This window comes from Dendrobates tinctorius, unplaced genomic scaffold, assembly GCF_039654945.1.
Source record: "Dendrobates tinctorius isolate UK_male_01 unplaced genomic scaffold, ASM3965494v1 ptg000180l, whole genome shotgun sequence".
Taxonomy (NCBI): domain Eukaryota; kingdom Metazoa; phylum Chordata; class Amphibia; order Anura; family Dendrobatidae; genus Dendrobates; species Dendrobates tinctorius.
In genome coordinates this window covers 2,264,713-2,276,852 of record NW_027361847.1, presented here as the reverse complement: position 1 = coordinate 2,276,852, position 12,140 = coordinate 2,264,713, and the positions used below count along the sequence as shown (strand labels likewise).

General features: G+C 41.5%; 1 protein-coding gene across 3 annotated transcripts in view; it reads right to left on the bottom strand.

Annotated features, from left to right (window-relative positions):
• The window catches only part of LOC141054895 (uncharacterized), a 252,384-nt gene that overhangs the window by 230,784 nt on the left and 9,460 nt on the right, over nt 1-12,140 (bottom strand). Inside the window, exons 7-9 of one of the 3 annotated variants that reach the window (XM_073551789.1) lie at nt 7,515-7,612; nt 7,280-7,394; nt 2,323-3,572 (exon numbers count right to left, since the gene is read on the bottom strand). The exons of 1 other annotated variant lie outside the window; for it this stretch is intronic. In XM_073551789.1, the coding sequence (XP_073407890.1) occupies nt 2,464-3,572; nt 7,280-7,394; nt 7,515-7,612 (1,322 nt within the window). In that variant the 3' untranslated portion in view covers nt 2,323-2,463. Of the gene's footprint in view, nt 1-2,322; nt 3,573-7,279; nt 7,395-7,514; nt 7,613-12,140 lie in introns of those variants that run through there. One more of the 3 variants, XM_073551788.1, reaches the window with a different exon arrangement.

The following is a 12,140-nucleotide window of genomic DNA, read 5'->3' as shown; positions in this document are numbered from 1 at the left end:
CTAATTGTGACATACTATGTCTGCAAAATATGATGTTGTCTGTTGGAACTTTCTCGAAAAATCCGGCATCCTATGACAAAGTAGCCTGTCAGCTTTAGCAGCAGCCCCCCCCCCCCCTGCAAACCCCCCTCCTCTTTATACACACACACACACACACTGTAAGCTGTAAAACCTGAACCCGGCTACTTCCTATGGAAGCCGAAGTGTGGACTGCATCCCATCCCCCCTCCCTGCACAGCGAAGTGCAACAGATGATCCTTTGTTTAAAGACATGTGAATGAGTAAAACTTTAAGAGACCGCATCGCGAAAACCATACATGGCAGAGACAAAACAATTATATTTGTGTGATCGGAGCGATCCCGGCTTCCCTGCAGTGCCTCTTGCAAAGTTCTCGGAACCTCAGAACCTGAGATATGGGTCCTTCTAAACAGTGTATCAGAACTACTGCATATTTGAGCTTGAATTATTGTGCTCAACAAATTACAACCAATGATGCCATATAGGTGTTTGTGCTGGCTTCCCCCGCTAAGTTATGATTATCATAGGTTTTAGTAAGATTTCTACCTAGAGAGTAAGGGAGGTGGGACTTCCCCAGACCACACATTTCGTGATGTCACACAGACTCTAGTCTATTGTATTCCCTATGATATCCCATTCAGTGGGAGCAGAGTTTTGATGCTGAACAGACCTACCCCCAATATCTTGGGATGTCTGGTTGCCGCCCCTCCCCCACTCAGCCACATGGTTTTGCCTAAAGAGTCATGAACAACCGTGAGTGTATTTCTACTTTCATCCATTCTTTTGTTTTAGATCTGTACTGTACATATTTTATGTCTCAATTGTATAGCACCTTTTATCTGTATAACCCCTGCCCTACTATTTCGGGGAATAAATGATTTAATATTTAGTCTGTCTCTATGCTCTAAGAAACGAACTAAGCGCCTCTTTTAGATAATCGCTACTAATTCAAGGGGTTTGCCACGGACCCTCTTAGTTAACTCTGTGAATTAAGTAAACCGTGACTGGTGGCAGCGCATTGTGATGTGCACGGCTGGCGAGACTAGCTGGCAGTACAGAAGGGTCTTATATTGCTGAATGAGGGGCTGCGGCCACAGCATTGATAATTCCCTTACTGCGGTAGTCTAGCGGCCCGTGCACAACAAGCAGCCCGTCCGGCGACTAATTATCCTAGGTGCAGTTCCCTGACTGACCTGAGGTTAAGGGGGGGGCGCCGGAGAGCTGCGAGTTCCAAAGTGGAACTGAGAAAGTGGGATATACATAAATCTCTGCAGTTGGTAGAAGATTGATAGCAGTGGTGGGGCACCCAAAATACCCCCCCGCCGGCAAATTGTTAGAGCGAGATTTGCTTGCTGGATATTTTTGTCACGTGGTGGGATAACTAAGATAAGCCCCCACTGAGCCTGTGATAGCCGTGTGCCGGCAGTGTGTTGCGTCCCTCCGTCCGCTGATACACCTGTGTCAGTGGTGGGATTGTGACATAGTGGTGACAAAGGGTCCGCTGTCTGTTGCGTTTTGGTGGCAGCGGGACCCCCGTTCGTCACGTATTGGGGAACAGCGAGTGGGCTGTTCGCCACACTGATGGATTCAAAACTGTATGACATTGCAAAGGTGAGGAATACAATGAAAATGCATGGTGCCTACAGTGAAACATGGTGGTGGCAGTGTCCTTATGTGGGGCTACATGAGCACTGCTGGTGTCGGGGTCTACATGTTATTGATGGTATCATGAATTCACAAATGTTCTGCTTTATAGTGAAAGAGAAGATGCTGCCATCACTCCATGCTCTTGGCAGGCCTGCACTTTTCCATCATGACAATGGTTCAAAACGCACATGTAAGGCCAATATTGAACTTTTAAAGAGAATCGTAAAAGTGATTCAGTGGCCAAGTGTTTTCTGATCTGAACCCCAAACACCTATGGTGGATTCTGGCGAGACAAGTTGCCATCACTTTTCATCCAGCATCCAGGCGCTAAGAGCGCTCATTATTGAAAAAGAGAAAGAAGATAGATGATGCATTATGTAACCAACTTATGTAACAAGGCCTAGAAGACTTGGTGCTGTCATTAAAAAAAATCATGGAAGACATACAAAATGATAGATGGAGTAGCTTTTGATGTGGGGTATTCTCATTTTTTATCAACTAATTTGTGTAACCCTAAAGATTTAGTAATGAAAGTTATATTAACCTATCTTACATGTTTTGATTACAATAAAAGTTCCATGAAGTGTTGGCAACATTTTAGAAATTGTTCTAGTGTTCAATAAGGTATTAATAAAAATCTTACCGAACAAAGGGGGTGTACTCATTTATGCTGAGCAATGTTTATTAACATTTATAAAACACAGAACATAATTACAGTTTCTTTCCTGCATGCCTTCTCTACTGTTTTACAAGAAATGATTTATGTATGAAAGATTTCCACCATTCTGAACGTGCTTCTATGTGTGACTTCTCTCGTGGCTCACAAGACTTGATTTTTTCGTGAAGCATTTCTCACAGCGTGAACATGAATATGGCTTCTCTCCTGTATGAATTTTCTGATGTCTAGTAAAATTAATTTTATCTGTGAAAGACTTCAAACATAGTGAACATGAATACGGCTTCTCTCCTGTGTGAATTCTATGGTGTATAATAAGACTCCTTTTAACCGTGAAACATTTCCCACATTCTGAACATGAATACGGCTTCTCTCCTGTGTGAGTTCTCTGATGTCTAATAAGACTCCATTTATCTGTGAAACATTTCCCACATTCTGAACATGAATATGGCTTCTCTCCTGTGTGAGTTCTCTGATGTGTAATAAGAATCCCTTTATCTGTGAAAGACTTCCTACATTCTGAACATGAATATGGCTTCTCTCCTGTGTGGATTCTTTGATGTCTAATAAGATTCCCTTTCTCTGTGTAAGACTTCCTACATTCTGAACATGAATATGGCTTCTCTCCTGTGTGCATTCTCTGATGTGTAATAAGATTCCCTTTATCTGTGAAAGACTTCCTACATTCTGAACATGAATACGGCTTCTCTCCTGTATGAATTTTCTGATGTGTAATAAGATTACATTTCAATGAGAAAGCCTTCCCACATTCCAAACATGAAAATGGTTTTTCTCCTGTGTGAATTCTCTCATGTGTAGAAAGTTCTGATTTATATAAAAAACATTTCCCACATTCTGAACATGAAAATGTTTTTTCTCCTGTGTGAATTATCTCATGTCTAACAAATTTTGATTTATTTGTAAAGTATTTCCCACATTCTGAACAGCAGTATTTCTTTTTTCCTTTGTGTTTTGTTTGTGCTAACAAATCTGAGCTTGTAGTAAGTTGTTTGTCACACTGAAATCTTGTATCCACTTTGTCAAGTGGAATTGTGTTAACAATGTGAGATTGCTCAGGAGAGGGTTCCTCATGATTAGGAGGAGTATAAGAAAGTGAAGTGCTGTGAAGGCCAGGAGGTCCATGAAGGGTAATGAGGTTTTCTCCATTAGACTGCTTCCTGATATCTTCTTTACAGTTTAGTGATAATCCGTTATTCTCACAAGGATTTCCTATAAGGATGAAAGACAGATTGGATGTGATTTTTCCGACAACACAAAAGGGATTTCTAATTTTTTTTTTATGGAGCTCAAAATGAAAACCCTCGTAAGTACCGGTAATAAGGAAGACAACTACATGCCATAACATTAACATGACGACGGGTAAAATGAATAACACTTGTAAACTGGTGACATTGGCCCAAGTCAGGGGTGGCAGAGATTACACAGCAATAGACAGTTCTTAAAAGAAACCAGTCATCAGGAATTACCCCCTAATGTACCACCAGTGCCATTCACTCTCGTAGCAAGCTTCCTATCATGCCCTTAGTGTAGATAAGTGTCCAAGCAAATAAAAGTGGCCGTACATCCAGGAGCCGTCCAGCTCCAGCCACTGTAATCACGTCCTCAGTTTGCCTAAGGCAGTGTTTCTCAACTCCAGTCCCCCAGACCCACCAACAGGGCGAGTGTTCAGGATTTCCTTAGTATTGCACAGGTCATAATTTCATCACCTGCTCAAGCAATAATTCCATCACCTATGTAATAATAATGAAATCCTGAAAACTTGACCTGTTGGTGGGTCTTGAGGACTGGAGTTGAGAAACACTGGGCCTAAGGGCATGATAGGATCCCTTAGAAGCCTGCAACAGCACTGAAGGCACATTAACCCCTTAAGGACCAAGACACTTTGTACGTTAATGGCCAAGCCTCATTTTACAATTCTGACCAGCGTCACTTTAACAGGTAATAACTCTGGAGCCTCCACACATCCCAGTGATTGTAAGAAGACTATTTTTAGTGAAATATTGTACTTCAGGTCAGTTGTAAATTTTGGTCATTTGCATTTATGGAAATATCAAAAATTTGACAAAAAAAGTATTTTGCAGTTTGCAAACTTTGAATTTCTGTGTCTTTATACCAGATAAGTAATAAATGACATTTACCACTTGTCTACTTTACATCAGCATCATTTTTAACTCCTTTCCGGCATCAGGTGTAATAGTACGCCAATGTCGGACACCCTCCCTTTGATGTTGGCTCCGTTGTTGAACCCTCATCTTTTCCGGCACGTGTCAGCTGTTTAAAAACATCAGCTCGGCATGCAAAAAATAAGCCCTCACCCAACCCGAGATCACGAAAATTGGAGACGCTACGGGTATCTGAAAATGGCACAATTTTATTATTTTGGAATTTTTTTCCTGTTATCTAGTACATAATATGGCAAAACCAACGGTGTCAATCACAACTACAACTTGTCCCACAAAAAACAAGCCCTGACATGACCATTTTGACCAAAAAATAAAAAAGTTATGGCTCTGGGAAGAAGGGGAGCAAAAAAATGAAAAACCAAAAATGCCTCTGGTCATTAAGGGGTTAAAGCATTTTTTTTGTGAAGAAATTACAAAGCGTAAAATTCTATCAGCAATTTCTCATTTTTACAATAAAATTCACAAAACCAATTTTTGTTAGGGAATACAACAAATTTGAATTGACTTTGAGGGGCCTATGCAACAGAAATTCTCTAAAAGTTACTCAATTTTAAAAACTGCACCCCTCAAGGTGCTCACAGCCACATTCAAGAAGTTTATTAACCCATCACGTACTTCATAGAAATTAAAACAAAAAATTAAAATTTTTACTTTTTCCTACAAAAATGTTGTTTAGCCCCAAATTTTGCATTTTCACAAGGATAACAGGAGAAAATGGACCACAATTTGTTGTGTACTTTCTCCTGAGTATGCCAATACCCCATATGTGGGGGAAAACTACAGTTTAGGAGCATGGCAGTGTTTGGAAAGGAAGGAGCGCAATTTGACTTTTGGAGAGCAAAATCAGCAAAAAAAAGAAAGCGGACGCCATGTTGTGTTGGAGAGCCCCTGATGTGCCTAAACAGTGGAAACGCCCACAACTGACACAAATTAGTAAACTACACCCATCAAGAAATTTATGTAAAGTTATGGTGAAAATTCTGAAACCACAGGTGCTTCACAAAATTTTAAGACATTGGACTGTGAAAATTTATAATTTTCACAAAGAAATCATCCAGAGGTAGAGCGAGCAAATTGACTCCACGTGTTTCACAAAATGTTATACCAATGAACGGTGAAGAAAAAAAATTACATTTTTACCACTATAATGTTGTTTTAGCCCCAGATTTTACATTTTCACAAGAGAAAATGGGTAAAGATGACCACATCAATTATTACACAATTTTTGCTGAACGTGGCAATACCCCATATGTGTCTGTACAGTACTGCTCAGCTACATGGCGAGGCTCAGGAGGGAAGAAGCGCTATTTGACTCTTGGAGAACAAATTTTCATAGAATAGTTTGTGGACTCCATATACAGAGCTCCTAAGTGGCAGAAGAGCAAAATCCCCCCTCAAGTGACCCCATTTTGGTAATTACACCACTCTGAGAATTTATCTACAGATGTAGTGATGACTTTGACTCCATGTGGGTTTTCTAGAAACGAGCAGCAATAGATGATGCTAAGTGAACATGCAAAAATGCCATTATAGTGCCCGGATATATTGCAGTGCGTGGTATGTTGTAGTGCTTGTACACTGTAGCGCCCAGTACATTGTAGCGCCCAGTACATTGTAGCTCCCCATACATTGTAGCATCCAGTACATTGTAGTGCTCTGTACACTGTAGTGCCCAGTACATTGCAGTGTCCAGTACACTGTAGTGCCCCATACATTGCAGTGTCCAGTACACTGTAGCGCCCCCTACACTGTAGCATCCAGTACATTGTAGTGCTCCGAACAATATGCTCAGTTCGTGCTTCTGGAGACATGTACCCTGTAAATGAAGTGGGGATCCTCGATACATTAATGTTAAATGTATGGACCCCAGTTGCGGTTTAGGAACACTGTGGGGCTCTTGAGGAGGGTGTATTGGGATTTGGGAGCTCATATTTTGGTGGATTTCCTTTGTTGTTAGCCACGTCACTCTTTCAAAGCCTTTGTGCTATCAGTAATGTAGACACCTCCTACATTTCTGTTAACAAATGAGGAACCTTAGTGGGGACTTTTTTTCTCTGGGTTGACTAGAAGGTTTTATAGGAGGCATTTTGGGGTAAACAACATTTTGGATCACATTTATCCTGTGCTCCACGCTGAGCACTTACATCAGGGTTTCCATCTAAATCTACAAAATACATGATTCAGACAATATTCCCGAGGGATCCATTCCCTATAATGAGGTAGTAGTTACTCTGGACTCTGTCTGGCCTCTGTTCAGTGGTGTCCTTCTTTTCAGTGCTGCACAAAACTGTGGTCGTTCGCCCTTTTATGCACGCTTAAAAAGACGGTCACTGCCGAACCATAGGACAGAGTGCGTCCACAGTGCCTCCATCTTCCTAATTATAGGGAATCTTCCGCCAGAAGTTCTGTCTAAATCACAAGCTCAGACATTTATATGGCAGCACGGGACTTCTCTAAGAAAAATATTAAAGTAAAAGGATGGAATGTTAAAAAATGTATAATTAGAAAAATTAAATATGTGCTTCCTAAATCATTAAAAAGAGGTGTGAAGGAAGCCCCTTTATTCATCGGTGCACCGCCAGACTCTGTACAGGAGCAGTCGCGCCATCACCGGACACTTCTGTAGTGAACAGTGAATAAAGCTTCACTGCACTGTAGACTTCACACCATATCACACACCGGTCATCATTGTCACACGCCAGTCATTATTACAGACTAGATATTATGACATACCTGTGGAAACATCTACCGGAATCTCCTCCTTCCCGTCACTCACACACGGCTGATCCCTCCTCGTCATCGCTTCATCTGTCTCATCCTTCACTTTATTCTTAGCTGGATCTTCCTCCTGATTTATCAGATGTAACAATCAGCACGATACAAGAACCATCAAAATCTGTGACACCTATGACCTCTATCAGAAATGTCCCCCATATACAAATCCGGTACAGGGCTCAGCGCCGTCTACCTGATGATCCTCCGGGATGTTGTGATTCTCCTCTGGACAGTCCTGGGGATACAGAGGACGGGGACATCTCTCTGGTGGATTTCTTTCCACGAGTTCATCTGTAAGAAACACACAGTGATGGAATACAGCGGCATGTTAACCCCTTCACCCCGAAGCCTGTTTTCACCTTCCTGACCAGGCCAATTTTTACAATTCTGACCACTGACACTTTATGAGGTCATAACTCTAGAACGCTTTTAATTTTAATTTTTATGTCCTTAAATCACAGTCATATCACACAAAATAGTTAATAAATAACATTTCCCACATATCTACTTTGCATCACCACAGTTTAGGAAACTTTTTTTTTGTTAGGACGTTATAAAAGTTGACCAGAGATTTTTCATTTTTACAACAAAATTTGCAAAACCAATTTTTTAGGGACCACATCACATTTGATGTGACTTTGAGGGGCCTATCACACAAAATACCCAAAAATCACCCCACTCTAAAAACTGCAGCCCTGAAGGTGCTCAAAATCACTTTCAAGAAGTTTATTAACTCTTCAGGTTCTTCGCAGGAAGTTTTGGAATGTGGAAAAAAAACATTTACTGTACTTTTTTTTACTTTCACAAGGGTAACAGGAGAAAGTGGACCATACATTTTGTTGTGCAATTTCTCCTGAGCATGCAGATACCCCATATGTGGGGAAATTTACTGTTTGTGCACACGGCAGTGCTCAGAAGGGAAGGAGCGCCATTTCACTTTTTGAATATAAAATTTAATGGCATGATTCGCAGTCGCCATGTCACGTTTGGAGAACCCCTGATGTGCCTAAACAGTGGAAACCCCCCTCAAGTGACCACATTTTAGAAGTTATAACCCCTTGGGAATTTATCTACAGATATAGCGACAATTTTGACTCCATGGGTGTTTTCCAGAAACAAGCAGCAGTGGATGTTTCTGAGTGAAAATTGCAAATTGTTGTTGTAGTGACCAGTAGAATATGCCCAGCCTGTGCTTCTGGAGACACACACCTGTAAATCAGGTGGGTTCTCATCACTACAGAAATGCCAAACATGTGGGCGCTAAATGTTGTTTAGGCACACTGGGATTCAGAAGGGAGGGGGGCACTCGGATTTGGGAGAATTTGCAGAATTTATTTTGGGGAAAGTGAAGTCATTTCGCTTTTCCAGAGCCTTTGTGCTACCAGTAAGGTGGAAGCCCCTATATTTCCTTTAACTGAGAGAACTGAGTTGAGACTTCCTTTTTCTGTGGATTGAGTAGAAGCTTTTATTGGGAACATTTTACATAACTTTTGGGATTACATTTATCCGGCGCTCTACGCTGAGCACTTACTTTGGGGTTTACATCTAAATATCTGAGTGACGTGACAGATGAAACCCCTGAGGGATCCATTCAATATAATGAGGCAGCAGATTTACTCTGGCCTCTGTTCAATGGTGTCCTTTTCAGACGTGCACAAAACTATGGCCTTTTATGCAATCCTAAAAAGACGGACACTGCCGGATTACAGGTCCTATGGCATCCACAGAGCCTCCATCTGCCTCATTATAGGCAATCTTCCGCTGGGGGTTCTGTTTGAATCACATACGTCAGAGATTTACACAGAAACCCGGATGTAAGCGCTCAGTGCAGAGCGCAGGATAAATGTGCGTCGAGCCTTACTGCGATCTTTTGGAGGCAGAATGAAAAAAAATCAACAACATGTGAAGAATTAGTTTTCTTTATTTTTCGTTCCTCTTGCGGTATAAGTGATTAGACGGCTTTATTCTTCGGGTCGGTGCGATTACAGCGATACCAGATTTATATCGGGTTTTATGTTTGGCTGCTGGCACACACTAAAAGACGCTTTTTATTGCAAAAACTAGTTTTTGCATCACCATACTTTGAGAGCTATAATTTTTTCATCTTTCGGCTGACAGAGTCATGTGAGGGCTTGTTTTTTTGTGGGATGAGCTGACTTTTTTTGGTACCATTTTCGGGCACATGACATTTTTTGATCGCATTCCATTCCAATTTTCGGACAGAATGAACCAAACACCAGCAATTCAGCAATTGCTTTTTGCTTTATTTTTTTTTATACCGTTCCGCGTGTGGTAAAATTGGTAAGACAGCTTTATTTTTCGGGTCAGTATGATTACAGCGATACCTCATTTATATAGTTTTTTATGTTCTGTCGCTTTTACATAAAAACTATTTTATAGAAAAAAATCATTTTTACATACCTTTATTCTGAGAGCTATAACTTTTATTTTTCTGATGATGGAGCTGTTCAGTGGCTTGTTTTTTGCGGGATAAGATGACGTTTTCAGCGGTACCATTTTTATTTACATCCGTCTTTTTGATCGCGTTTTATTGCACTTTTTATTTGGCGGTATGATGATAAAGCATTGTTTTTTGCCGTTTTTTAGGTTTTTTTTACAGTGTTTACTGAAGTGGTTAACAAGTAGAATAGTATTATAGAGCGGGTTGTTATGGACGCGGTGCTACCAAATATGTGTACTTTTATTGTTTTTACATTTACATAAATAAGAATTTATTGGAAATATACACTGTGTTCCAAATTATTATGCAAAAATATTTCCTCCTATTTTCTCTAAATTACCTATATGAATTGCAGTCATTGTTATTTTCCAGTCATCTACTATTCTAGTATAATTGCAATGTTTTTGAACAAACTGCCTATGAAAACAGTATATTTTAACAAATAATAAAACACTCAAAATGCAGGTTTCAAATTATTATGCTCAGCAGAGTTTTCCACCTTTTTATTTTGAACCAAAAAATGGTCACTTGTGAAATGATAAGCATTATCAGCTTATTACAAAATGAAATCAAACAGTTTTCAAGTCAAAACTTTCTTCTCGGTGATGTTCCATTTGCACATCGGACCCTTGTTGGAAAGAAGCTTCTGAACTCTCTCATCCATTGAATTTGTCAGTTTTTGGATGGTTTGTGCTTCAGTTGTTTTGCATGTGGACAGAATCCCCTCCCAGAGCTGCTGCTTAGATGTGAACTGCCTCCCGCCATCATAGACGCTCCTTTTGATGATGCTCCAGAGGCTCTCAATGGGGTTGAGGTCAGGGGAAGATGGTGGCCACACCATAAGTTTGTCCTCTTTTATGCCCATAGCAGCCAGAGATGCAGATGTGTTATTTGCAGCATGAGACGGTGCATTATCAGGCATGAAAATGATCTTGAGGCGGAAAGCACGGTTCTTCCTCTTGAACCATGGCAGGAAGTGCTGTTTTAGAAACTCCACATAGATTATGGAGTTCATCTTTACCCCTTCAGGGATGATCCTAAAGGGGCCGACAATCTCTTTCCCCGATTCCAGCCCAAAACATTACTCCACCTCCTCCTTGTTGGCGCTTTAGCTGTGTTTTCATGGGGTGTCCATCAACCAGCCATCCTCCACTCCATCCATCTGGACCATCGAGCGTTGCACGGCACTCATCAGTCTTCATGTATGGTTTGGCCCACTGGAGCCGTTTCTGCTTGTGTGCAGTGGATAGAGGTGGGCGACAGGATGGCTTACGCACAGCTGCAAACCTCTGAAGGACCCTGCATCTTGTTGTTCGGGGGACGTTGGAGGCACCAGCAGCTTCAAAAACTTGTCTGCTGCTATGACAAGACATTTTTGCAGCTGCTCTTTTAACCTGACGCAATTGCCTGTTGGAAAGAGTCCTCAATTTTTCCTTATCAGCACGCACACGTGTGTGCTGGGAGTCAGCGACATACTTCTTGATTGTGTGATGATCACGATGAAGTGTCTTGGCAATGTTGATTGTAGTCATGCCTTGACCTAAATACTCCACAATTTGTTGCTTCTCAGGAGCCGACACATCCTTTTTCTTTCCCATTTTGGCAAAAAATGTAGGCTGCTTAATAATGTGGAACATCCTTCTTAAGTAGTCTTGCCTTTATTTGGACACACCTGCCAAACTAATGTGCACAGGTATCTGCAATTGCTTTCAGTGATATAAAGAGCCCTGACACACATCACCATCAATGAGTTTAAATGACAAAAAAATTCTAACCTTATCAGTCCTAAACTCTTTTTGCATAATAATTTAGAACACAGTTTATATATATTCTTTTTCTTTATTTAGTACATTTTAAAAAATATATCTTTACTCATCACTATATAATGTGTGATTGCTGATCTGACTCTTTGCTTAGTAACAGATCAGCGATCTGACAGGCAGTGAAGGAGGCGTCTCATGTCCTGCTCTCGGCAGGCACTTGCAAGACATTTCCCTGCCGGACCCAGAAGGACCCCGCGGCCATCTTGGTGCCGGGGTCTCCATGTCCTGAGGGAAGCATGCAGGGAACTGATAACCAGCGCGATGCTTCTCTATGCCGCGGTCACTACTGACAGCGGCATCAGAGGGGTTGAATGCCCGCGACTGGTGCTAGCCCCGATCGTGGGCATTGCTGCGGGGTGTCAGCTGTCACATACAGCTGACACCCGCACCCGATCACCGTGGGGCTCAGCGTGAGGTCGCGCGATTAATGCGCCATACTAGCACTGCTGTTAGCGGGAACGCACCTCCCGCAGAGGAGCACTAATACGGCGCATTTCGGGAAGGGGTTAAAGTTTGGACACCCCTGGACAAAATT